General features: G+C 45.1%; 1 protein-coding gene across 3 annotated transcripts in view; it reads right to left on the minus strand.

The window, feature by feature from the left end:
* The window catches only part of TMEM87B (transmembrane protein 87B), a 919,680-nt gene that overhangs the window by 23,344 nt on the left and 868,845 nt on the right, over positions 1-27,491 (minus strand). For all 3 annotated transcript variants that reach the window (XM_069607836.1, XM_069607835.1, XM_069607834.1), the window contains 2 exons: positions 6,863-6,915; positions 796-826 (listed from right to left, as the gene is read on the minus strand). In XM_069607836.1, coding sequence (XP_069463937.1) covers positions 796-826; positions 6,863-6,915 — 84 coding nt within the window. The remainder of the gene's footprint in view (positions 1-795; positions 827-6,862; positions 6,916-27,491) is intronic.

A 27,491-nucleotide genomic window follows, 5' to 3' on the forward strand; every position in this document is an offset into this window, starting at 1 on the left:
CTGAAAAAAGAATTTTAAAGTCCATTTATGGTCATGGTTGGAAGAAACATAAATTGATTCTTTTTTATCGTTTCTTTATCAACAGTTACTATCATCTCCAAGAGAAGGCCAGAGGATTCCTATCTTGGCCAAAGCCCACTTGTAACCCCTCACATTGACCACTCCTGAAGAAAGTCCCAAGACCCACATAGAGGACTGAAACATGTCGAGAATTTTTTTGTCAGTCTAATTAATTAAACTGAGTGAATTGAATATTCCAGTGAAGGGATGTTCTAATTCTAATAATGGAATAGAATTAGAATAGAAGAATAGAAAAGATAACGATGAATCATAATCGTAACTCTGATCTAGAAGAACTATACAACAGGGATTTAATTAGAGATCAGTAACGTCAGTATCTCTAAGATTTTTTAGAATTGATTGTGCATGATGTTTGTCTTTGTTAATACGATACATATGTATCTTTTTAGAGGGTTTAATCATGTATTTTAGACAATTTTGTAATTTCTATTAAGATTTGTACTTTATGAACTAATTGATGGCATTCAGATGAATGGGTAACTGTTGATAAAGGACCAAGTCCTATCTTTTCGAGTCTTGTTTTGTGGAAACATTTTACCCCAAACTTTCAAAAGAAATCCAACAGCTGCATAGGATTCTCTGCGGGCCACACAAATGGCTTCTTCAATCTACCCTTCAATTAGCTTTTCAGTCAATGAAAAGCAAACAAGGCAAAGCAGATGACATAATTTACATTGGAAATGATTAAAGTTTAGAAACATTCCATGTGCATACCTCATCTGAATCCATTAACACAGGAAGAGCTCTGAAATAGAATTAAATATGGATTTAGTTTCAGGTAAAAAATAAACATGATTCATCCTAGTAATGCTAACACGGCAGAATTATGGTATCTTTCAACAAAACTAAGGTCTTCAAACCTACGTTTTGTTGAAACTAAGGACTTCTACTCGAGCAGAATACTTAGAGGACAGGTGACAATGTCTAAAACTTTATGGGATCGGATCAAAGATTTTAACAGAACCTTAGTCTTTTTCAAGGCCAATTGAGTTATTTCCTGAGCTTCAAAAACGTGGGCTGGTCCTGCCAAATTAAAGGTGCCAGGTGGCTGGATAGCCGTTCTGGTCCGGTTAGGAATAAAAGGTGCACGGAGTAGCGAAGGTGACGGAAATAACTCAATTGGCCTTGAAAAAGACTAAGGTTGAAACGCGCGTCGGCTGTGTAATGTGTCAATATGTTAAAACTGGCACCTCTACGTTTAAGATTGTATTTCATTAGTGCTGTTTAACTAAGGAAATAAAACAAATCACTTGTTCAACACCAAACAAATTTGACTCATCCATTACCTGACAAAGTGGCTTAACTAACGAACACCGGACTATCTAATCCAACCAGCGCCTATAGGTCCACAGTTTGTCAAACCCCACAATTAATCTGCCTTTAGACCCGTTTGGCCTACCACATTAGACCAGTGTTTCAGTGTAGTCCCTCTCCCCTTAAAAAGTGGAGTTTCATAAATCAGTACCTTTGTAAATATTAATCAGGTCCACATGTTCTTTGTACAGGGCAGGATTCCTTGGGCTGCTTCTACATGGTTTGTTCCTCTGGCATGTGTGCTGTATTAGAGACTTTTCAAATGTAGATATTGTGAAGCCATATGTATGCTCTAGAATGGAGAGCCACGGTCCTCGTTTTAGAAGGATCCCACTGACCGTGCTCCACCTGGGACAAAAAGTGCCCCAGTTCCATGGCCTTTAAGTTGGCCCCCATATACTTGGTTGATCATGCCCAGATCTTTGAACTTCACAGCAGCACCCAGTGAGCAGGAGGGACGCAGCACACTTTTCCGCAGAGGCCCAGATCACTGAGCTTCAATGCAGTGCCCCGTGAGCTGGAGGGGTGCCTAGCACTTCACCACAGCCCAAGGCTTTCTTGCAGTGCTGTGCTTCGTGGAGCATAGCTGGTGAGTCCGCAGCTGGCCCGCCTCCTTTCTCAGCTTGCGCTGCCTTCATTTACAAATTGGACGCACCTGGCAGATGCAGCCTGGGATTTCGATCCATGTCGGCTGTTAGGAAAGATTTTCATTTTTGCTGCTTTCCCCCCCCCAAGGACTTCAATCAGACACCCTTTCTTTTTGCTTTCTTTGGACTTCTGACCTGACTTTTAGGAGGTAGGTGAAGCCTTCGGCTTTACGTCCCTTGTCCTTTTGCTCATTGTTATGGGGAACAATGGGGAAAGAGTCTCTCAGTACTGATGTTATGAACTGATCAATGTCTCTCAAAGTTTTGTGTAGTTATAATTGCAGAACTCACTGTTAGGAAACCGTTCTCTTTAAGCAACTTTCCCTCCAAATTCTATGGACCCCCGAACGTGTTGCTTTGGTTTTTGAACCTGTCCTGACTTTTTGTGGGGAAGTGAAGTCTTCAGCTTCACTCCACTGGCCTTTTGCTCATTTGTGCTATGGGGAAACGGATCAGTCGTTCAGAGTATCAGTACTGGGAAACTGTTTCTGTTTTGTCTTTTTACCTTTTTGTTAACTTTTTAACAGTGCAGGCAGCATCTTACAATGCAGTGCAGTGGGGATACTTTTGTAACGCTCTATTCTTTTACATTTGGGATTTTTGGTTACTTTCACATGTGCCTAAAAACAAGCTGTTGGCAAGCAATAATATTTTTAACAGGTGTATGTTATTTCTAGTGTGCACATTCACATTTGCCATGTCTGGCTACTAAACGTAGTTAGTGCCCTAAAATGCCCATGCCACATGATTTTCATTGTTCTTTGGCCATGCTGTTTGACCTTCTGCCTGCCTTTTCAGGTCAGGAAATTCCATATAAGGTCATGCACTTGCCCGGGAAAGCTGCTGCATTTGCGGGCTAGCGATGCCTTTGTGTGTACTTGGCCCAGAAAAGGGTGACATTGTCTGGTTCCACTCCACAGCCATGGTTAGGTGTGTTACACGAGTGAAACCCACATGAGTGAAACCCAAAGTGGTCCCTGATTGGACCACTGCTGGCTGTTTGAATGGTGCAGAACCCTACCAATGGTGGGCTTGGACTTGCTTTCAGCCAGGATTCCAGATCAGAAGAGGACTCCTGCAGCCATTTATTCAGTTTAGCGTTGGTGCTAAGTATCCTGCCTAGACGAGCAGTCGACTGAAAATCTGTGGATGACTTCCAAAGAGACCCAGCACCCCTTCTTGCAAAGGACTGCTGGACTACCTGATCTGCGAAGGACCTGAGCAGTGCTTTAACCTTTGGACTGGTGGGATCAGTCCCAATGTGTTCGAGGATCGAGGATCCTGACGTCCTGAGCCTTCGAAGTGTCCCTCGAACACCCAGTGGACTTGCCAGCCCTCCACTGGGCTACCTTGCTAGAACAGTCACCATTCTGCATATTCCAGCAGAACTTCGGCTGTCATCAGCCTGTGGTATAAGTCGCCTTCCTGATGAATTTCAGCCTCCCGGATTCAAAGGATCCTGCTCTGACAGGCCTTCTTCAACCGCTACTGGATGGATGCCTGATGTCGTCTGCATTCGGTAGCCGTCACAGGAAATTGCCTTCCCCCGTCTGGTGAAGTATCCTGTAGAGGGCTGCATCAGTGCCTTCTGCGTTTCTTCCTTGCAAAGGATTGTGCTATGCTCGTGGAACCGATCAGAAGAATCCTTGCACCCGTAGCTCCTGGTAAACGGTCACTGGAAGAACAGCAGGAAAACCTACCTCCAGCGACCCCCAGTTCACCCATCTAGTCATCTGGGACAGAGTCAGGGGGGTAAGTAACCGCAACACATTCGTCTCCTCTATTCTCCTCAGAATAAACGTTAGTTTATTCCACTCCATCACTTTTCGATCTTCATGTCTAAGGTTAGCTGGATGTGAAAGACAAGAATAGAAATTTCACTTATAAGAAACTTTGTAGAATATCTTTTGGAACATTTCACCAACACAAGAACTCTTCCTACCTCAGACCCTTTTCCTAAGAAGCTTTGTGACTTTTGGGCACAAGGCCCCACTCATAGGGATTGGACTTATAAAGTTAGGGTATATTCCTTGTGACTTGGTTCCCTTCTACTGCATCACTACTTACCTTATTTTTGTTTAATACGTTATTGAATGCATTCCTAAGAAACTAAAGGTGACTGCATATATGTTTTATAATTGAGAGTTGTGAAATATCACCCGCTTGTTTCTTTTCCTAGTGTGCGTTTTGGGCCTAGAATAAATATAGTATTTTGTTACTTAGCTGTCTAAACTGAATTATTGTGTGGACTCATTGTGGACCCCTGAGCACACTCACACACTCCTGACAACATGATTAGGGTTTAGCTAAGCTCTCAGGGCTACCCTGTTCACTATAACTGGGGTGCCCTCCAAAAATCTGTCCACCACGCCAGATTGTAGAAATCCATCTTAACAATGACCCTAAAGTGAAGTGGAGTGAGAATACTTTTTATCCTTAGAACTTTTTCTGTAATGGCTTTTTGCAAAGTTTTACTCGTGCCCGGTCTACTAATCCATGGACCATCCATTGATCCAAATCCTGTTTTGCTTCCATCCTTTTCTGGCTGACTGAGTCTCAAACTTGGAGCTGGAGCTTAAAAAAGCAAATATCTTCTGCTGTTCATGCGGTTGGTGGCTTTTATGACTTCCTCCAAGGGGTAGAAATAGTGATTACCTAGCTTAAACTCATAACCGCGGCTTGCTTATCTGATTTCTCCTGTTTGCTATGCACAAAGCTTTTACTAATTTTATAACACCTACAAACTACTGAAAATGAGCAGTTATCTGAATTCTGGTATTTTCCGTGGCTCCAACGTGGCACCCTGAAATGTTCTCCCAAAAAAGGTTACTTTAGAAAGTGCAAGTGGTTTATTAAGGAATGTAAGGTATATGTCACTGCTGTGATGAGGTACCCTGCCTTTTCTAGGGAATACAAGGTCAGTGACATGGGAGGGTGCAGCAGGGCCCCCTAACCAGTGTATGATAGGCTCTGGGGTGGAATGGGGAGGATCCCCTGCTCAAAAATGATCTTGTAAGATGGCAGAGAGCCCTGTAAACCCGGAGTGGACCCATGTGCACTCAGTGACAGCCACATTCCAGCCATCATCCAGTTACATGCCACATGTACAAACTGTTACTAAGATTCACAGCAAGGAAGGGTGCAGGGGAAGAGTTCACAATATAGAAATAGCACAGCCCTAGATGCTTAGCATGGGGTGTTGGAGAAAGTTGTGGCAGGTGAAGGGAGTGTTTGAGTGAGATACCATAAAAACGATAAGTACTGGAAGCAAGAGGGGGCAAAGACAATGGAGGAGGTGGTAGACAGAAAAGCATGTGGTGGTATCAGGGGTGGAGGTGCCAACAGATGAGAAGCTGGTGGCCAGAGTGGAGGAAGTGGTCTTACAAGAGAAAGAGGTGGTAGTAAGAGTGCTAACAGTGGAGGAGGTGATGGTATCAGAGAAGGAGGTGGTACTAGCAGAGAGGGTGCTAAAAAGAGAGAAGGAGATAGTTTAAAAACTAACTATTGAGGAGGAGAGCAACCAGCTGGCCACAAAAGATAAGACGGTACAAGGAGGCTGGCTTGGCCAAAGACAAACTGAAGAGAGAGGCGGAGCAAAACTCGCCAGCGACGGAGGAGGAGTTAGGATAAGGGGCCTGAGAATTCAGGGAGGAGGGCACCCAGAATCAAGGAAAGAAGAGGTCCTAACAGTCTGCGGCGGCAACAGCTGGACCCTGCCTCCAATGACAGAGGTACTATGACTATACCAGCAACTGTCCAAAGAGGCAGCACAACTGACAAATATTTTACACCTGGGAAACAAGGTCAGAAGAAAGGGTTCAGGGACCCCTGGAAGCCCACAATGCTACTGGGAGGTAAAGCCGTTACCACACCCATTATGAGAGACAGCTTTTATTTTCATCTTTCAGTCCACTTTCAGTTGACTTGTGTATCAATAAAATATCAAACTAGCCATCCATAGTCAATCTTTTGTACATCTGGCATAATTCTCCTGCCAGCAGAGTTAAACTTTTTTTGGCAGGCATGTTAGAAGGGCAATGTCGTAGTCCAGGGTACATCACTCTGCAGTGAATCTCGGTTTACTCCGCTGAGGATGATATTGGTGTTGGGTCCCAAGCAAAATATGGAGGAAGTGGTGAGGTAAGAGGAAGAAAGGCAGTGTTTGAGGGATACACTGTTTGGTAAAAAGACAACCAGACCTACATTTTCTGAAGCCAGTCTGCAAGGTGGGAGAGTTTTCTTTAGGTACTGGCATGGTAATGCTCTGGCACTTGATGAAGTCACTAAGGGAAATATTATTTATATATGAAATAAAGAGAAGAGTGACAGGTCCTCTGGGACAGAAGTTCTTTATGTTTTTACTATCTGTGAGCAATCTTGCTGAAACAAGGTAACAATTTTAAAGATTTGATCCGGAATAGGTTTTTTTAAAATCAAACAAAGCTAAACCATATGAAATCAAACTATTGCAGTAAGAACTGCAATCTGCAAGACAAATTGAGCAGCGGCGTAGGCCAGCTGAGGCACAAACTTTCAAGCATAATTTAAAAATGTCGGCAAACATTCCATTCAATAAAAATGAATTTGCTCAAGCATAAAAAAAATTCAATTAGGCAGTTTCTTTCTACAACATATTTCTTGCTTGTGGGCTTCCTTAAAAAGGAGCAAATTGGGTCACATGGACTAGGAAAAGGGTCAACTTTTTTTGATGCAATGTAACAAATACATATCTGTCAGCAATCCCTCAGCATCAACAGCTGATCTAAAAATACTCCCATCTATGGATTTGGTTAGATAGTAATAACAACAAGGATACTTGCCCATCAGCAAATGATGAAGGGATATTGTCTTCTACCCACTTTAAATCTTCTTCCTAAAGGTAAACAGCACACTTAGTCATAGAACATTATTTTACATATACCTGCAGAGCTGCTTCGTTACTCGGATGTAAATGCTTTAATTTCAGTGTGGCTCTAGTCAGCACTCCAGCGGGATACAGATGAGAAAAAAGTTATCAAAGGCAAAACATGTAGATGTCAGCAGATCGTACCATAAGATAAACTGTTTCTTATAATAAATTAGTAGTAGCTCTTTAGTTGCTGGTTATAACCTCAATGAGACCCGTTTGATACCAAAAGCTGTCATTAGCATTTTTTAGCTAACCAGGTCAACTAGTGCATTAGAAATGTATATGTGCTACATTAACTCTGTGTTTGGAAATGTGTGCAAAGGTGCATGACCTGTAAAATACATTTAAAGCATAACAGCCCATGTATAATAAATGGAGACTGCCTGCAGCCCATGTGAGAGTCAAGTTTGCAGCATGTTATGTACTCGTTTCCAAATGGAAGCACCAGCATAATGGGTGATGCTTGATGGCTAGGTGCAGCCTTTAGCTCCTGCTCATCCAAGTTGTATTTCAATCCATACATACTTTGATTCCTTTTGCATAATCCAGGGGACAATTATCTTAGTTGCTTAAAATGTCTAGGCTGAATAACAACATGGTTACTTTTGGAGGGATTATCTAATATATGCCTCAATGCAAATCTTCATAAATCAGTCATATAGTTAAGACAAGCATGCAACTTTCCAACTCATCAGAGGCCCACACCAGCCATTACTGTTTTGAAACGTTTGCTCTGCACACTGCTGCACAGTGCTACATGTGCACCTCTTGGTGGAGGATATTCAGATAGCAGGACTGAAATGGATGCAGGGGCATGGTAGAAGCAGATGGAAAAATTGAGGAAATCTGGGGGTGGCGGGGGGAGGTCGTTGGGATGCATTGAAATTATGCAATTCCTTGACACTTCTCCAGAATGTACATCAAGGTCTCTCCACTAACAGAGCAGTAGTGCTACTCCAAGTGGTGCTCTAGCCTTCACAAATCCCAGTCAAATACGGTACATTGATATAACAATTAACTGGGGAAAAGCTGCCCATGTGGCCCGAATGTTTCTCCCAGGCATGCAGGCATTCCATTTCAATTTTGAAATGGGGACCTTTTCCATAGGGTTTAAAGTGAGCCATTGGCAACACAAAGAGCTCTGTACTTTCTATTGCCACTGTGGTCAATCTTAGAGAAATTGTTTTTTTATTTCAGGTAACTGTTTATGTTGTCTCCCCTAAGGAAGACAGACGTTTACCATCTCTTAGAGGCTATAATTTGGGCCAAAAGTACAGCATGTCCTCAGTGGTGATTGTCTTGGCTATCTACTTAAGGGCTGCTTTGAAAATGAGGTGAGGATTGAACTTTAAATATTATTGTGAGGCTACTTCCGGGTAACTATCCCATCTTCTTCCCGATGATGATGAATTTGTTTTTTTTAAAAATTGTACTCATTAGTTTTGGCTATTAGGTGGCGCTGAAAGCACTACCTATAAGGCCAAAACTATTGTCATTAAAATAAGAGCTTTAACATGAAAGCTTGAAAGAGGAGCTTTGAATGCAGGTGTGTTGTAATACTTTTCAATACAGGTTGGCATATGAGGATGGATGTGTGTTTGGCCTATGTGTCCCACCCATTTACACCCATCCTAAGTTAAATTGATAGGATTTTCCTCCCGTGTCCACCCATCTGTGTTCAAAACACAACCCTTTTTTGCATTCTTTGGCTGATTTTCTACTGTGTGGTGAAGTTGTCAGACATGTTTACTTCCAACATGGCGGCCTCCATGAGTTAATGTTATTAAAAAGTTATTTGACTTGATTGATGCTTTTAAAAATATTTACCCCATCTTTTCAGTTATGTTACATATTTCAATGTATTTGGTTTTCAAAATAAAGAATTTACTGTTAAAGATACGTGCTTGGTAAAATGGCGGCGGGGCAAGGGCGCAGTGTTTTGGCGGCAATCAGACGCCTCCTGGGTCTCTCTTCACTCACGGCTTCCTGTGACCACGCCCCCTGGAACACAGCACCGTCCCCGACCCTGCAGGGGTCTCTCTTCACTCACGGCTTCCTGTGACCACGCCCCCTGGAACACATAGCACCGTCCCCGACCCTGCAGCGGAGAAGCCTGCGGCGGGGCAAGGGCACAGTGTTTGGCGCAAGCTGGTGGAGGAAAAAAGCACGGACTTTGAAGCACCAAACGCTACAAGGCCACAGGCAAGGCAGGGCCAAATTGGACTTCAACTGGATGTGCACTGTGGGAAACGCCGGAACTGGACTGCGAGGTGAGGTGAGCCAGCAACTGTTGCGGGCCTTTAGTGTTGGGGGTGGAGGGCCGTTAACCTTTCTCCACTGACACACAAGGCTGGGCAGTGAGCACTGTGGGGATGCAGAGCCTCTTTTTTCCCTTTTGGCATGGAGAACATCTGTTCTTTGGACTAAACTTTGGAAACTTTTAGCACCTCCGAACCGTCTCCCAGGCCCCCCCCCATTACCCAACTACATGATGGTTGGCTCTCCTCGCGGTGCCACTTTAGGAGCCCTGGAAGAAGACATCTCTTCCCTTTTATCGCCCCACCACCTCTCGCAATCCTCCCTCTTGTCGAAAAGTCAAGGACCCCCCCCCCCTTCCCTATGGCATTCTGGCAACCTATCCAAGGAAGAAGACAGAGAAGGGGCTTGATGTGCATAGCTCCGGGGACAAGCAGGGAAATGGAGCATGTCTAGGGACCCCTTGTGGGAATTGAGGAAACCTTCGGCCACTGTCTGTGATAAAGTGAGAGACAAAGAGGGAGTTTCTTGCGAGCCCACATCTATGCATTCCCTCACGCACAGCTCGCTGGCAGGGCCCCTACTATGGTCTTGCAGCGCTGTGCCATTTTCTTGCTCAACAAATAGCCTGGCTAGCCCTTTTCTTGAAGGATTTGCACCCCCTGCAAATCTGCTCCCCCCCCCCGTGGGGGCTTTGACTGCATGGCTACAGCGGATCTTCTGAACAATTTGGCAAATGGTTGTGAGAGGATTTCAATGGGCATCATGAAGTTGACTGGTGGTCCTGTTCTCCCGGACCCACCCTTGCCTTCATCCTGAGCCCCTTTTTGGACCTCCCCCCCCTTAACTAACCTTTGGCCCAAACTCTGTCATTCAAGTCTTACAGTCGACAGTGGCTCTTCTTGAAGCACACTCACTTCTGCCTCCTGTTCCCAAGTCTCTAGATCCAGGGGGTGAGGGTCAAGCTGGCTTGGGCTCGGGAGAAAAGCTGAGCCCTCCCATCCAGCATTGGGAGTCAGCCCCTGTCCGATGCTTCCTCGGGGGCTGGCTCATGGCTTCGTCTTAGCCCCCTGTGGACTTCTAAACCCCCCACAAATGAAGATTACTGTCCATCAGTCTCAACTCCCACAGCTTCCATCAACTTGTCAGGTTGCCCCTCTCACCTCCTGCTCCCAGAGCTGGGCGAGATGAAAAATCTCCTACATGTCTTGATCAAGGGGGTGCTGGGGGCTAAGGGTGAGGGAGACATGGGGAGGAGAGGAATGGTTCCACTAGGGGTTGTGGGATATTTTTGCCCATGCCGATGTGCCCCACTGCATCCCTTTACCAAGCTGGAAAGAAACAGACAAAAATGGATACGCTAACCCCTGTGCACGCAAAAATCTGCAAAACTGTGCATAGGTCACAATCACAGAAGGCTGCACACCACTGACACATACAGTCAAAGTGGGGGTGACAACAGAATTCTCACTTCACGAGAATGCCAGTGGGTGCTGTTACACTCAACATGAAGCAAGGCCACAGAATTGGGATAAAAACCGAAAATGCCTTTTAAAATGCAGCTTTTGCAACCTTCAAAGTGCTGTTTTGGTGCCAGATCCATTCATTTTTCAGTGAATCATTGAGAGTAAAAGAATTACAGATCATCTAGCGTGGCCAGAGAAGCCGGGCCTAATTGAAAGGCAGCAGCCAAAAAATGTATCTCATGAAAAAGGCAGCCCAGCAACATTTCTTTCAGTTCCACAGGAAAAATGCGACTAAAAATGGCAAAACATGTAACAATTTCAGCTGTGCTGAGAAAACTCCAAGCAAATGCTGGATACTTACTTCCAGACTGCAAACACATCTCAGCATTTAAAAGAAGAACTGATGATCCTTTACATCAGAGGAAACTCTGATGTAAAGGATTCAGTTTAAATGTGCTTTTGCCATGAAGAAGTGCAAAATCGCCTTTTTAAAAACATGTTTTTGTGAAAGGCCTAATTCTTTAAATGTCAAAATCCCCCATAAACTGTGTTAATTTTTATATGTTTTAAATGAAATATTTAGGTGAATCTTAAAGTCAAAACCCAGTTTAGAGTTAATTAAATAATTAATTCTGACTTGACAGTGCCCAGCCTGGGAAAGATTGACACTTCAGGTTGACATCCCACTGCTAGCAGGAAGGCTTAATTGCTGCAGGAGGTTCTTGCATATTTAGAACAATGAACTCATTAAACATTCGTCTGGGGCCCAGCCAAGGACAATGGCAGGCTGACCACAGATCCCCTCAGGGGAGGGGCAAGAAACTTCCCTCTGGACCCCAACCCTGATCAAGGATATTGACAGCTGTTGGCAGTTGGAAAAAAAACAACTGCTAAAAGACATTTGTTGTTTAAAATGCATATTTGTGATTAAGCTTTGAAAACCTTTAACTTTGCAACATGAAGGAGGAAAAATCTAAAAATTGGCAGTTGTAAATCTAATGTTATGTTCTTTCTGTGAAGACGTGCGTGAACCCTGTACTAGATAAGGACCCAACGTTACACAAAAAGAATAATTGTGGCAAAACTATTGATGCCGCAAATATAATATTGTATAGCTGTGTTCTAGGGGTAATTGCCTAGATATGTACTGAATTAGGAATTGTTAGGCCAAACCGTTAATTAAAATTGACAAAATTCCACAGAACGACAAACACAGCTCTCACTGAGATGGGAGTTAGATGTAAGGATAACCCACAAAATATGTAATGTATGTGTCCGATTTTATTATAGGGCATACTTATAGAAATGTGCATTTGTGCGAAAGTTAAATTGTGGTTCAAATCATTGTGGGAGTTCCCAAATCACATAATAAAATATGACAGCTCTGTCTGACTTCCAATCAGAAAAAGGCAAGTGCCTTTGACCTATCACAGCTGTGGGGGTGTGGTTCGAAATTCTGCCCCTACCATAAACTGAGTGATGTCACTTGGCATGATAAATATAGGAACTTCACCACACACAGAGACACTGATTCCTGACTACATCCTGATTTCCATGTGATGCTCTGGTCCCGACTTCTTCATCTTGTCCTGATCCAGATTACTTTACAAGACCCAGGCCCAGCATTTGCTGAACTCTTCAGCTAGGCCCAAATCCTGAAACCATCCCAAAAGAACTTTGGGGAAATAATTCTGATCCAGTTTGGCTTGCTACCATTCATGCTTGCTGGCTGAAACTCGCCACCACGCTAACCTAGTGTCCAGTCCAGCCTTAGCTGCAGTCCAATTGACCAGAACCGCCCAGCTGTTCCAATTCTGCCAGAAGTGCCCTTCTGCCTGTAGACCTGTTCCGTGATTACCAGAACCTGACGATCCAATCTTAATTTACAGTGGACTGTAAGTATCAACAGGGATCATAGTAACCCATAGCATAGTTGCCTTGTCCTATCCCAATATATAACCCATCCTCTCTTTAACTTAAGAACCTCTAATATTGTCAGAATCATTCTTGCAACCCTGTTTGTAATCCCTATTGTTAGCGCTGAATTTCTCTCATTTGTTTCATTAGACCATAAACCATTAGCGATTTGGCGTTAAAGTAATTCCTGTAAAGAAAACGTAGTATCCGCCACATGAAGAGTTACAAGCGGCCGTGCCTAACTGTGGAGATTCACGGGTGGCATTCTCTTTTTCTTAGTCATTAATATAGTTTAAATAAAACCAATCTGTCATTTTTAAAACTGAATTTCTGCTTTTCTCGGTTCTATTTTTTCAAAAACGCCTCTCATTCAAACTTACATAACATCTTCAATTGTATAGCTAGAGACTTAATTTCAACTCCCAGTTAAACCTAAGACCTGTAGCTACATCCACAATTTAAAACAGTGTATTTGACCCATTTTTATTAAAAATTGCATAGTGAAATTTAGGCGCGAATTCACATTTTTGCAAAAAGTTTTACGCAGGTCTTTTCCCATTCAAAGTGTTTCTTAACTTACATTCTGATTTAAAGTGTGTTCTGTTGCTCATCTTGTAGCTCATGTTGGTTAGAATCTTTTCAGTGTTTCTCTCATAGGAATTTCTATCAATTTAAGGATTTTTGCACACTTTTCCTTGTTTCACAAAGCCATTTTCAACTGTCATTTTAAAAAGTGTAAATTTCCCCAAAACACTTCCTCTCTTTTTTGGGGAGGGATGATTATATTCAAACACTGTACTCCGTTCTTATTCCTGAATACCTGCTGATTACTTACATCTGTATAGAATTGCTCATTTGTGAATTGAGAACTTTGCAAGGGGAAACTTTAACCTAAGCGCTATCTTTTCACAAGCCAAAACTGTTATTTTCCTGTGTTTTCTATTCTGTAGTGCTATAAGTGAATTCAATTGGTTTACTTATTTTCCGAATTGTTTTGTCACCACATGATTGCTGCCCCTATATATTAAAATTTGTGTTGATTTGAATTTTAAATAAATAAATGAATATTTACCTTTACCAACCAACTTGATTCCTGGGGGGTATTTTGAGAAGGGTGTGATATGAGTGGTATATCACTCAGAATATTGAACCTACAGACATAAATAAGTATTTCATCTGTGCATTACATGCTAGGCGAGACCCAGGTGTGTGCCTGATTGAAATCCTTAACAGGGTCGCGCCAGGGGGTCTGAATCTAGACTGTATCAAAGGAACACCCTCCACACCCTGGACTGCCCACTGCCTCAGTGGTTAGGCCTACCCCCTTTTTTGAGGAGTCGATCAGAGGTGGTCCACCCCCCAATGCCACCTGTTCGGAGGGAGACCACTGGGCCCTTAGTCTCAGAGGTTAAGCCCCTACTACTGCGGAATCCCGTTGGTAGAGCCCGGGGCAACATGAAGCCAGTTGGGAGGGAGGATAGGGCCTCAACCGCTGGTTTGTGTAGGCCTCTGTCTGGGTATTATCTACCTGAAGGGTGTAGCAACCCGGGAGTGATTCTCCATGGTGTCCCCAAACTATCCATTGCAAGAGAACCAAGGGAAGGCCTCCGCAACAAATGTTTCCACTGGTTGCAGGCAGTGGGGGATTGTGGGTTTGTGACCAGGGGCTCTTTGTTGGCGTGTATCAGACTGTCTAATCCCTCACCTAAAATGGACATTGTTAAATTGGTCTTTGGGAACACCCTCTTGGCAAGGGCAGTCCTGGAAAGATGCAATGGCCCCGGGCGGTCAAGGATTAGTGGCATTACAGCCATCTCACTTCCCACTCATGCCCTAGCGTGTCAAACTGGAGAGGCCCCTAGCAACAGCCCCCTTTCAGGGGAAAATCTGACAGCATTGGGCCCGAGGCACAATGGGAATTGGCTGAGGCCAGGGGCCGGTGGGACCTTATTATTGGCTTAAAGATCTGTTTATGGGATCCTATGGAAAGGTGGCTTTTTTGCACTGCTTTGTTGTTCTCTTTTCTGTTGTGTCTTTAGTAATTATGCCTTAGAACTGCATCTTTATTTTTAGAACTGTTTTTGTAGGATGTACTTTGATGGTCTTTTTTGGCCGAATAAAGTTGTTTGACTGACTAAAATGGCTTTCAAATTGTCCATGGACTTGCTTGTGGGTGTGGGCGTCTAGTGTTTTCTGCTGTAGTACCTTATTGGATCTCTAGTTAGTGATATCAGTATGATGTGAACTCCAATCTGCATTTGTTTTGCCCCAGGCAGTCATTTTATTTCAGCATTATTAGTGCGTGCCGAGGTGTTCAAGTAACTGTTTATTAATGACAAAATGTGATGTAGAGTCTCGAATCTCTCGAGAAATGTACGTCATTTGCATTGCTTTTATTTTGTTTTAAAACATATGCATGCCCTATTGTTTAGGGCAAGGCATTTCCCGCAATTGTTGGTAGCAAGGGTAGCGACAGTGGCACGTAATAACCCACCTCACCCCAGAACGTGTGGCGGGCACTGATCTACGAGCAGGGCCTGGGCTTCTTGCTGAAACGGCAGGCACTTTCAATACTAAATTGAAAGAAAACTCAATTGCGTATCTTAAAATCAACATAGGGCAGATGTGGTGTGCCAGTCCCGCACCATCCCTGAACATCCACCAGAGGCGGGAGGGGTAGGGGCGGCAAAACACATAACCCCTGCATTTGCCCATTTGCTCCTATTGCCATTTAGACCTCTGCGCATGCTCCTTCGCTGTGCTTTATTTCTTTCCAAGCAATGAATTGGCATGACACAGTATTTTCATATGGCAAACTTGGCCGCAGTTTTTATTTCCATAACAGAATTATTCGTACACATTTGTGAACTTCAGTCTGCAAGTGTGGCGCTTGCTCTGTGTTGGATTTCACCTCCTTCCCCCTATACCTTTGTATAGTTTCCATAGTAGGCCCCCAACTCCCCCAACCCTTTGTACCTGAGCCTACCCTGCCCATGCAGGTGTCCGTGGGTGGGGAGAGCGCCGTTTCTTTTGGGGGATGCTGAGCCTTAGTTGTTACCACCAGACGCCCCCGCCGTTAGGCCCACAAGAGGCGCTGGTCCGGAAGAGCGAAGACCCATGCCGGTTCCCTTCTGGCTCATTCGGAGTCTATCATTTGTGCTTGGTCGCCCAAACATCGCCTCACACCATCCTGACCGTCCTGCGACAGCGTCGGCCAGGTGTCACCATTCTTCCCTGACCTTTCGTGGGTGGGTGGAAAACGAAATCCTTTCTTCTGCGCGGCGAGTCAGCAGGGTCCCACTGCAAGAGCGAGATGTCTCTGCAGTCGGACACTGCTGATTATAAAGAGGCTCGCCCCGCCCCTTTCCTTTGTTTCGCCCTTCGCGGGCTTTGGGTGTTTTGGCGCCGTTCCGCCCCCGTACCCTCCCCTTTCCCAGGGGGAGGGGAACAAGTTGCATTGAGGACCCTGCAGCGGCTACCGGGCTGCCTCCTCCATTTTCTTTGGGTCTTTCCCGTCGTCAGCCACAGTTACGCTCTTGCGTGACCTTGGGCAGCAAAACAGTGTTCTGTTCCACTCGAGTTCTTAACCTGCACATCACAAAACATTATTCGTGATTTACACATTTCATCAAAGCCTGCGCTTGGTTTTGAGAAAAATATGCTTAGCATTTTAATTTAATTCAATGTGAATTAAGTGTATTTCCTATTCTTAAATCACAGCGCCCAGATGGGGTTTATGGAGAATGCGCAGAGCTAAAGAAAAACACAAGCTATTAAATAAAGACTAAGGAAAGTTGGGCTTCTGACATAATTTTAGTTCATGTTAAATAAGTGGTGCATCCTGTGTTTTACAGGGTGCACGTACACTTTGGGATTTCAGCGAGAATATGCTCCGCCACATTTTGCAAACTCTTCACCCCCTGCTCTGTTTTTCTTTGTGGGTGGGGGATAGATTCCATGTAAACACAATGTGTCCTATCTATGGATGGACACTCCTGTCCCCTGCACACCTTAAAGCTGAACAAACAGCTCATTAAATGATACTCGAGGTGTGCAGGGGATGGGAGTGTCCATAGATTGGACACCTTGCGTTTATATTTGTCGGCGATTTCATGTCGTGGTTTAGATACCTCCTCTGCACCCAGGGTTTTCTGTTGGTTTTGCATGAATGTGTATCTAATGTCTAAGAATGTAGGTGTGCACTGTTAAGGACCGATTGTATATTTTATTATTTGCAATACTGTGTTTTGTATTACGCCATGTTGGGCTGCAATGCGATATGCTGTGTAGTGTTGCCCTGGCAGCAGCTTATGACACCATTTATAACTCATCTTATATCAAGACCCCCAGAAAACAAGCATTGGCAATGCCGAAAGTTGGGCATTTGTGCAGGCGTGGGAAAGTCACTTTACAGGCACTGCTAGTGGTATTAACTGGCCTTCGATGGTAGCAGCTGCAAAATGGTGCGACTACTTGGGCACCTAATAGCAGTGCCTGGAGAATGCTAGTACTTATAAACGAGCCAAAACTGTTGGCTTTGCCAGTGCTGGTTTGTATTGTCTAGCTGTATATCTACCAAGGGGATCTCTCTTGGATTCTCAGCCGCATGAATGAGTCATATTTTATGGCAGTGTTTCTTCCTTTTTTTTCACTATTCTAACAAAAAAAATGTATTTTATTGTTCAAATAGTACTCTGCTGATCAATAAATTGAACTACTGCAAATTATTACATTTTTGCAGACCACTGACCATGTTAGGTCCCTAGATTAGGCCTGCCTAGCACAGACCCCCTAATGTACAATGCTACAGACATTGCTAAAACCATACTAGAGGATTTTGGAGGGAAGTGCACAGATCATGTAGACATATATAAAAGTCGTTTGCTGGGAGAGAAATAAAATATCAATCTTTTGACTGATTATTCCCAAAAGAGGTCCTGTCTGATGAAATAGACCTCAAACAGAACTATAATAAACAGGGGAACATACCTAGAGCACAAGGCCCAGAGGACCTGTGTCACAGATGGCACAATAATTACTCCTAGCCTCAGAGATGGTTCAAGGGTGCTTATTGATTTCTCACTCGTTTAGAAGGTACCTCCACCCAAACCAAGTGTCCCTAGCCTGCGGTCAGTAGATACCGCTTGTTTTACTCTCATTGTGCTAAACTCTAAATGAACTGTGGATTTAACCTAACGCCACACAACCTTCTCTAACTGAACTCCCTCAGGGACTTTCTAACACTCCCCACTCTAGCAATAGGTTGTATTCTAAAGGGTAAGGGGATTGGGCCTTTCAGACACTAAACCAGACTGTCTCCTTTCTTTCATGCCAACATCTTTCTCTCCATCTCTCTCTGGTGGTCTTCTTCCGTCTCCTCCCACCTCTTAGGCTGCCTTCTACTACTACTACTACTACTCTTTCAAACCATTACTCCCTCCCCCACTCAACTATTCCTTCTGCCCACCTACTACTCACACTCTCTCTTTAGACTAACCTAATCACACTCGCCACAGTCTCACTCTCATGCACACTCACACCACAGCACCAATAACAACTAACCAATGCCTAACCTGCTACAAAAATTGCCTCTACAATCCTCTCCACGGTTCTTCCATCTGCTGGTTATTTAGCCTGACTCCTCCTCCTCAGACCTCACCTGAACAACCCATAAATTTCTGCTTCCTGGGGCCTTTAACCCTCTATCCTCTAGATGCTCTGCTCCCACTGGCCAACCTGGCTCCACCTTCCCCACATGGGAGGGGCTACATACAAGAACGCTTTGCTATAGTGCCGCAAGCCCCACCCTCTTTCTCTGTGTGGGCCGCTGCAGAACAAAAACGGTTTGTGTAAGAAGAGTTCTGGCCTCGCAACCTCTAAGGTAAATCCATTTATTACGGTCTTCTTTCATGTCTGTGGTGGTCTAGAAGGCCAGTACCTGTCTCATTCCTGGGAAGGCTGAGGCTGGCCTGCTGTGCACAGTGTTGGAAACCGCTGAATAAGAGCTAGGGCTCCTCAGTCAGGTGCCTCCCTTCCCTAGGTGCTGTCTGTGCAGCACTCCTGACATTCGACGGGGGAGCAGGGGCTCCGGCTTTCTTTCTGTTACCTCAATCTCTGTCAAATTGTTCAGAATGCACTGGTGAGGCACTGTCTTGCCGGCTAGAGAATAGCATTCTGAAATGCAAAAGATTATCCAGCGTGAAATAGTATGTTTTGTGACACCCAACCCTCATTTATGGCCTGAGTAGCCTATAAAAAGTTTGTCATCCTGCCAGACTTTTGCCATTCTTGAAATGTAAAAACTTGGGTCCAAACCGTGCAATCTCTCCTCCTCTTTAGAGGGGTGAGGCTATCGATAGAAAGCAGTAACATTATTTTTTGTGTTAGGTGGAATTCAGATACCACCTTTGGTATAAATGATGGACGCACTCTCAATACCACCTGGTCTTTAAAGAAGGGTGCAAAAGGTGGTTTGGCGGAAAGAGCCTGGAGCTCACTAACCCTGCAGGCTTTATTGCCGACAAGAAGACAATTTTAAGAGTCAGCTTTCTGAGAGGGCAAGAATGCAGAGGCTCGAAAAGGCATACCCATTAGATGTCTTTATAACAGATTAAAATCCCAAAACCAGTACAACAGAAAGGACCATGGGGAAAAAGGTTGGTCAATCCCCTCAATAATTGGATTATAATAGGGACCGTGAAATGTGAGACTTCATCCGGCGAATGCTTAATAATAGAAAGTGCTGCCAGGTATCTTTTCACGGTGGTGACTTGGAGCCCAAGATGGGCTAGAAGCAGAAAAAAAAAATAATACATTAGAGATATAACAAATAAAATGATCAAAACTTTTCCCTGCACCAGCTGAGAAACTTGTTCCAGCGGTACAGAGATTTCGTTGCTAGCCTTCTGGCCAAAAGCAACACCTCCATCACATCTTCTGGAAGTTCCCAATTTTTGTAGCTTACCCTTTCAGACACTAGCCGTGAAGATTCAGAATACTGATTTCTGGATGAAGAAAGAGACCCCGCCACTCCCTCGCTCCAATCTTGCAAGAGCAAATCCTCTCTTTGGGGGAAATGTACTGGAGGGCAGATGGCCATTTCTAAAACGTACAGGTACCATGTTCTCCTGACCGAATCCGAAGCAATGAGGATCATGGATTTCCTGAACCTCCTCAACCTCCTGAAGAATGACGGGGACTGGCGGGAACGCATATCAAAGTAGAAATTCCCAGTCCATTATAAACGCATCCCCTAGAGCGCCTCTTAAAGGAAATTCCCTTAAGCAGAACAGGTCCCACTTCCTCTTGACAGTGGTCGCAAACAGATTCACTTGAGGGGTTCCCCAAAGGGCAATGATCTCCAGAAGGACCGCCTGAGCTATATCCGACTCGTGGGAAACCATGCTGTGCCTGCTCAAAGCGCCCACCGTTGTGATGCTTTCTCCTAGTGTTCAAAAGCAGATCTGCATTGTTTCTCTGCACAGAGGTAGTGACCCTACACCCATTCCTGTCAAGGTAGTACATGGCATTCGTATTGTCCATCATTATCAGGACATTCCCCCCCCCCCCCGTACAGAGTGCAGAAAGGCAGCGCTAGTCTTATTGCCCTCAGTACTAGAAGGTTGATGTGAAGTCTGGACTCTGACCGAGACCAGTGACCGCTGATTGAAAGGTCATTCATGTGGGCTCTCCATCCTGGAAGGGAGGTGTCTATCACAACTGTCATCTCCGCCCATGGTTGCCAAAAGGGTTCTCCTCATTATATTCTCTCGGCAAGCACACCAGAGGAGATGATGGGCGACATTGTTCTGGACCTGAAGAAGGTCCATAATTCTGCCAGAGAATTGAGACCACTGGGATCCGAAAGGCCACTGAAGGGATCTCATTCTCAGATGGGCTTCTGGTAACAGAAAAATGCAGGATGCCATGAGGCTGAGCAACCTTACGAAGTCTAAGACCGGAAGATGTTGGGCACTCTGAAGTTTTTGGACCATCTGCGAGAGATGTTGAGCCCTCAACTCGGGAGGCGAGGCTTTTCCTGAGGATGAATCCAGGGCTGCTCCAATAAACTAAAGCTTCTGTGATGGTGTCAAGTGGGGCTCCCTGAAGTTCAGGGAGAAGCCAGGCTCGTGGAGGAAGTGGCAGATCCGACTGAGGTGACAATCTGTTCAGGAGAACAAGCCCTGATCAACCAGTCCAGGTAGGGGTAGATGTGAATCCCCTCCCTCCTTCGACTTGCTGCCACCACCGCCATAAGCTTGAAGACCCTCGAGGCAGAGATGGGACTGAATGGTACTTTTGTGATGAACGGGCACATAAAAGTAAGCATCCTGAAGGTCCACTGACAACCAACGAATCCTGGAGTTGAAGGATCTGCCAAAGAGTTACCATCTTGAACTTGTCCTTCCCTGAGAAACTTGTTCAAGCATCTCAAGTCCAAGATCCTGATTCCTCTCCGCTGCAGGTACTAACTCTATTGCACCTTTCTCCAAAAAAGTAAGGATCTCCTGTAAAAGGAGCAGATCCGGATCAGATACTAAATGGCCTCTCGGGGACATCTGGGCGCCTTGTCAAAAATGGAAGGCAGTATTTGAGGTTATGCCCCGTCAGCTCTCCAGATACAAAGACAGCCTTCTTCCCACACAGCCTTGTGGGCAAAGGATTCAGAGTGGTTTTTAGGGTGCTGCTGCAGCTGAAGGCAAAGCAGCGGAGTCTGAGAGGGAAGCTTTACGACCTCGGCCTCTGGAACCACAGGGAGCCCTCTTTGGCCCCTTTGTGAATATTCGCCCTTTCCCTTTGTGATGGATGAGTAAAAACAAAAAAAGGGCCAACCTCTCCACCCATGAGAGAACCCTTGGTTTTTATTTGGTTGATGAATTGCTGCTCCTAGCGATTTTGCTGCAGCTTTACAAGCTTGTAGCTTTTCTAAGCTTCATCATCTTTTGATCCAAAGAGCTGGCAAACATCAAAAGGCATATCAATCGAGCAAGCCTGAACATCAGGTGCAAAACCCAACTTTCTAAGCCATGCACATCTTCTGGCTGGCATCGCTCTGCTGACTGAATCTGCCAAGTCTAAACCGTATTGTAGTGACTGGCACATGGCATCTTTGAAATCTTGCACCAGATTCAAAAAGCTTTCCCTCTCCTCAATCTCAGGGATGTGTTCCACTGCTAAGGCAATAACATCCCACAAGGTGTGAGTATACTTGGCCAAGGCTTAAGTTGCGTTTATTGATTTGAGGGATATAAGACCTGCACTGAAAACCCTTTTCCCACCCAAGGTATCAATTCTCTTGTCATCCCTATCTAGTGGGATAGATTGGTAGGCTGAAGCCTTTGAGGACAAAGTTGCTGCCTGCACCACCAGACGTTCTGGTGTAGGGTGCCTGGTTAAGAATTCTGGATCAATAGAGGCAGCTCTATATTTCTTTGTAAAATTCTTATTTGACACAGGATTGGAGTCTGTCTTAAGCCAGTTTTCGAATACTCTTGTCCTCAAAGACGTATGAAAGGGCAATACAGGCTCTCTTGGGGGTTCCCTGTTAAGTATGTTTGTGCGATCATCCTTTTCTATTATGGCTATTGGTTGTCCCCAACCTAGATACTCAGTGACTTTACTCATCATTGCCCTGTAAGAGGGGTCAGAATGACCCTACAACTCTGGGTTGGCAAAGTCAGTTTCAGGCAATGTGTATAGGCCACTTGCCCCCTTTAAAGTCTAAACCACATTTTTCATTCTGGATTCTTCACCACAAGCCAATTCCTTCGGGTACATCAGTTGTACCGTATTCATAGCCAAAAAGGTGCATCTTGATGATCCTCCTCTTTAAAAATGAACCTCATGGTCCAGAAAAAATATCAGATTTGGGGATTAGGGGGAAAAGAATCGACCACGGGTTTTGAAATCGTCAAAGGTGCTGATGGCGTTGAAGGCAGTAAGGGTATTGATGGCGCCTACGGTCTCTCAGACTTACACAGATGCTTCAACGGGGGCTTCGAGGGTCCAGGTACATGTACCTGATCACTAGTCGAGGGGGAAGATTTTGACTCCTTCGACACCCGTCGAGGAGACTTACCTCCCAGGCTAAATAACGTGTGAGAGGTGGACTCAACAGGCATCCCGCTGGTCTTGTCAGATTCAGTGGACCTATATGTTTTCTTAGGCTCTTTCGGAGGGGCAATCGGAGCCACCTTTTGAAAGAGCTCCAGCATTTTCACACACAATCTTTCCCAAGCAGCATGTGACGCTGTCTTACTCAGGAAAGTGACTGTTCTGTCAGAAGAGGAGAATGAAGATGACAGTGATCTATCACTTCACTTCTTTTAATTTTTTTTAATGGGACGAGCATGTGTGTCGAGACCTAGACCTCGAGCGCTTTTGGTGTTTTGAGCTCTTCTTCTCCGGGTAAACATCCCTAGAGTCATCCGAAGACCTCCTTTTTGAGGGGGTAACAGAAGGGGATTTGGTAGGGGGCCTACCTGCCACGAGTTTCCCCTTCCTCTCTCTCAAGGCCTTCACTGGCATTCTATTATGGACATTTTCTCTCCACAATCGGAGCACCGCTTGAATCCCATCTTAAACGTCGACATCATTCGAATTCGATTGAAGAAAAGCAGTAAGATTTCACTGAGGCGAAGAACCGTCCAAAGCTTTTTAGCATGGAGAAAAACAGAACAGAGGCAACGGTCGCTGTATGTGCTACTTATACCAGTGTCGACGTCACAGCCGAGGACAGCATGGAGGTCATCAAGGACCATAACCCAACGCTGCATGGCGCCCGATACTACAAAAGAAAATGTCAGTTCAAGGGTTTTTATTACATTAAAAGATTTACCAGGGCCCGAGGCCCGTCTCTCTCGTTTAACAAGCACCAACCTCACTAGTCCAGGTCCCCCAACTTCCTAGGTTACTATATATTGTCTAAGAGCTGATTTATACTAAAGCTGAAACCTAAAGGCCAAATGCCTTATCCATCTAAACTCCCTCAGGGAATTATAAGCCCAACCATACACTATCCAGTGAGTGCTTGGCTAATGAAAGATAATGGGATGTGCTGTTCCAAACACTGCCCAATTCAGTCTATCAAACGCATGTACTTTTCTCACTCTCAGCTTCTGATGGTTCCCCCCTTATTACTTTCCTCCTTCCAACTCCACCTGTCTCCTTAATCCCACTGCCTCTTCATATCTGTTTCTCCGCCATCTCTTGCTCCTTCTAAGCTTTGGCTCCACTCTTTGATGTAATGCTCCCTCCTGCATTCTACTGCTGCCACCCCTGCTCTATTAATACTACTACTCCACAAACACCTTATTTTCATTCACACAGGGCACTACACATTTATTCTTACACTCACCTCTCCTAACCACACTTCCCAGTCTCATGCCCACTCACAACACAGTGCCACTTCCACTCACTAACCAATGCCATAACTGCTCCACAAATCTCTATAATCCATTCCCTCCACAATCCATTTCACCGTCCTTTCTCTTGCTGGTATACCATCTCCTCCTCAACCTCCAACATCCCACAACTTCCTGTATCCTGGGATCTCTTAACCCCCTCCCTCCTCCTCTGGTTCTGCTGTCCCTGGCTAATCTAGTTATCCTGACAAGGGAGCTGTTAAGCACAAAAAATGGGGTCTGCCTGGCCACCCCTGAGGTAAGTCTGGTGTCTATTTGGTGAGGTTTAGTTTCATGTCCCTGGTAGTCTAGGGACCTGCACCGGTCTCATTCCCAGGTAGGCTGAGGCTGGCGTGTGTCCGCAGCATTGTAAGTAGTATATAGAAGCTTCAGCGCCCTCCATCTGGTGCTTTCCCTCCCTCTGCATTCATGTAGGACCTCTGACAGGTGTGCTGGACCTTTGTTTCTCTTCCTGTTAACTCCCTCTCTGCGTCAGTGTTTAGAAGGCTTTGTGTGGGGCATTGATGAGTCCGTATTGTGAGCAGTCTTCTCCTGTGGCTTTTGTTTCTCTAGAAAATTAAGACAAGACTTGGCCTCCACCTGGATTCAAAATCATAGGATGATGCAGATTGGTAATCTACGCATGTATGTTGGCAAATGGGGTCCTTCCCACTATCACCGACCCCCTCTAGGGCAAGACTTGCTCTGGATTGCTCCCTGTTATGCCTCCCACCCCAGGCTGAGAGGGGTTCTGATCTCCCCTCCCCCTCTTCACAAGGTCACGGCGGTACCAACCATGCTATAGTATCCAATGGCTACCATGCAAGTATATTGCCCTACTAATGCAGAACATATGACTACATTCCTGCTGTAGCCACCCCTAAAGCAACGGTTCTTAAACAGCAGACTTGCCCTGGCAGCTTCTGGCTACTAGGAGCAGCACACAAAAGGGTTACAGAGGGTAAGGTAAGGAAGTACAGTAGAAGTTCCTCTGACCATAAAGAAAAATTGAAAAAAACCAAAGAAGCCAGCAAATATTTGAGGAGACCCAAAAATGTAGAGTGCCAAAACTCCAAAAATAAAATTATTCACTACCAAGCCAAAGCAACCACAAGTTGCCCATTAAACTTGAAATCTCTGGTTGAAATCACATAAAAATAGTCTTGTCTTTGAGTCCAACTTCTGAAAACATTCCTCCAACTAGGATACATGTGCTAGTAAAAAGAAAACTATCAGATTAATCTGTTAAAGGTGAAACTCAAACACCACCTTACGAGCATGCAAAATGGACTTCAAGGGTGAACTTTAAGTCAATACGCAATGCGTGCAGGTCACTCAGCCACCTGATTAAAGCCATTGCAAACAGAACAGCAGAACAGCCACTGAAGAGAATGCATCCTCAATTGGCGGGCCTCCAGCATCAACTAAATGCAGGATGACATGATACCCAGGAGTCAAAAGGCAGATGCTGGTAGCACACGTGTGTTCTTGAAGCATGTGATCCTCTGTTGAATGCTGGTGACACTCTTCGGTTGAAAGGTCTTCTCTACCCAGGTTTCCAGGACTGCTCTGATGAACTGGAGTATCTGGGAAGGTGCGCTGGTCTTCTGGAAGTTGAAGGAGAAACCCAAGCCTTGTAGCAGCTTTCAGGTATCCTAAAGGTGACTGAACACTTGAGCCGGCACATAGCCCCAGATGAGCCACTCGTCCATGCAGGTAAAGACGTGAATCCCCTCCCTCCTTAGACAGGCTGCCACTACCTCCATAAACATGGTGAACACCTCAAATCAAAAAAGGGAAGCACCCTTAACTGAAAATGGGAACTCCAGATGTCAAACTTCAGGAACTTCCCATGCTTCTGATGAATTGGCACATGGAAGTAGGCATCCTGAATATCTAATGACACCAGCCAGTCCTGAAACAGCAGAACCTGGGGAGCATCCCTCAATGTCGCCATCCTGAAATTGTCCTTCCTCAGGAATTTGTTTAAGACCCTGAGGTCCAGGATGGGACAGATGCCTCCCCCTTCTTTTCTTGGGCACCAAGAAGTAGCAGGAGTACCAACCTGTTCTCTAAGGTTGGGACTGTATCCACTGCTGCTTTTGCCAGCAGAGGGGATAGCTCCTCCAGAAGACTAGGTTTCTGGAATTTTGGCACAAAGCGGAAACAAGGTCAATGCCTATAATTGACTCTGTGGATGTGCGTAGGCCACTTGTCCTTTGCAAGTCCTTTTGCAAGTGTAAATGAGTGCCCAAGAGCTGACCATGACTGTCTTGGGATGTCACAGGACATTTGAAAGCCTGGAGCAGCCACCTCTTGAACATCATCTATGAAAATGACATGAGGTGCTCTGAATTAAGCCCTCCACTCGTGAGGCATATAAAAAGAACCATTTGGTCCCAAAGGCTCAGAGAGTGGCTAAATAAGCATCCTAAAGGGCCAATGAGGCCATCCAATCCTGGAGTTGGAGGGCCTGAAGGATCTGAGAAAGTGACACCATCTTGAATTTGTGCTTCAAGTTCAAGAGGGGTCCTCAGTCCTCTGTCCATTTTGGGTATAGGGAAATATGCAGAATACCATTCCTTGTTCCTCTCCACTAAAGGCACCGGTTATGTAGAGCCTTTCTCTAGCAGGGTTAAAATTTCCTGCACAAGGAGCAGATCTGGAATCCTCAAAGAGTGGCTCCCCGGTGGACTGCTCTGAGGTCTCTGTGTGAAAGTAAGGCAGTAGCCATAGGCTATGGTTTCCAATGCCCAAGCATCCGAAGTAATGTTTCGCCATTCTAGATGCTGAGACAGTATGCCGCCCACTGGTGAACAGCGACTCAAGACCTCAGAGAGGTTTTGAGATGGCTGATGCAGTGGCAGATGGTTAAGATAACTCTGCGTTAGCTGGCTTTGCACCTTTCCGTCGTCCACCATGAGGGAACTTTCTTTGGCCAGCCATTTCTCTCGCTCTTCCAACTGAGAAGTAGTAGCGAAAACATCTACCCCTCCAATTCTGTCCACTAGGGCAAAAAGGCTGAGGCTGCCTAATAGCGGCACATAAAGATTTGGCTGCCGCCTTAGAGGTCTGCAACTTCTCAGGGCTTTTGTCAGCCTGGTTGCCAAAAAGGTGAGACCTGTCAAAGGGCATGTTGAGGAGTCGCAATTGCACATCCAGTGCAAAGCCAGACTTCTTCAACCACGCAAAGCTGCATATAACGATGCTAGTAGCCATGGCTCTGCTAATGCTGTCAGCAGAATCCATACCTGACTGAAGAGACTCACACATGGCTTTTTTTCCGTATCTAATTATGGTTAAGAACCTGTCTCTTTCATCCCCCTCACGAATGTGCTCTTCCGCCATGGAAATGCAGTCCCATAGAGTGAACGTAACTTTGCAAGGGTACATGTGGAGTTGGCAGATTTGGGCACCATACTCCCTGCAGAAAATACCTTCCCTGCCCATCCATCTACTCTTTTGTCGTCCCTATCTGGAGAGATGGTAGGGTAAGCTG

Source organism: Ambystoma mexicanum, chromosome 4q (assembly GCF_040938575.1).
Source record: "Ambystoma mexicanum isolate Mex_15411 chromosome 4q, UKY_AmexF1_1, whole genome shotgun sequence".
In the NCBI taxonomy this organism is placed as follows: Eukaryota; Metazoa; Chordata; class Amphibia; order Caudata; family Ambystomatidae; genus Ambystoma; species Ambystoma mexicanum.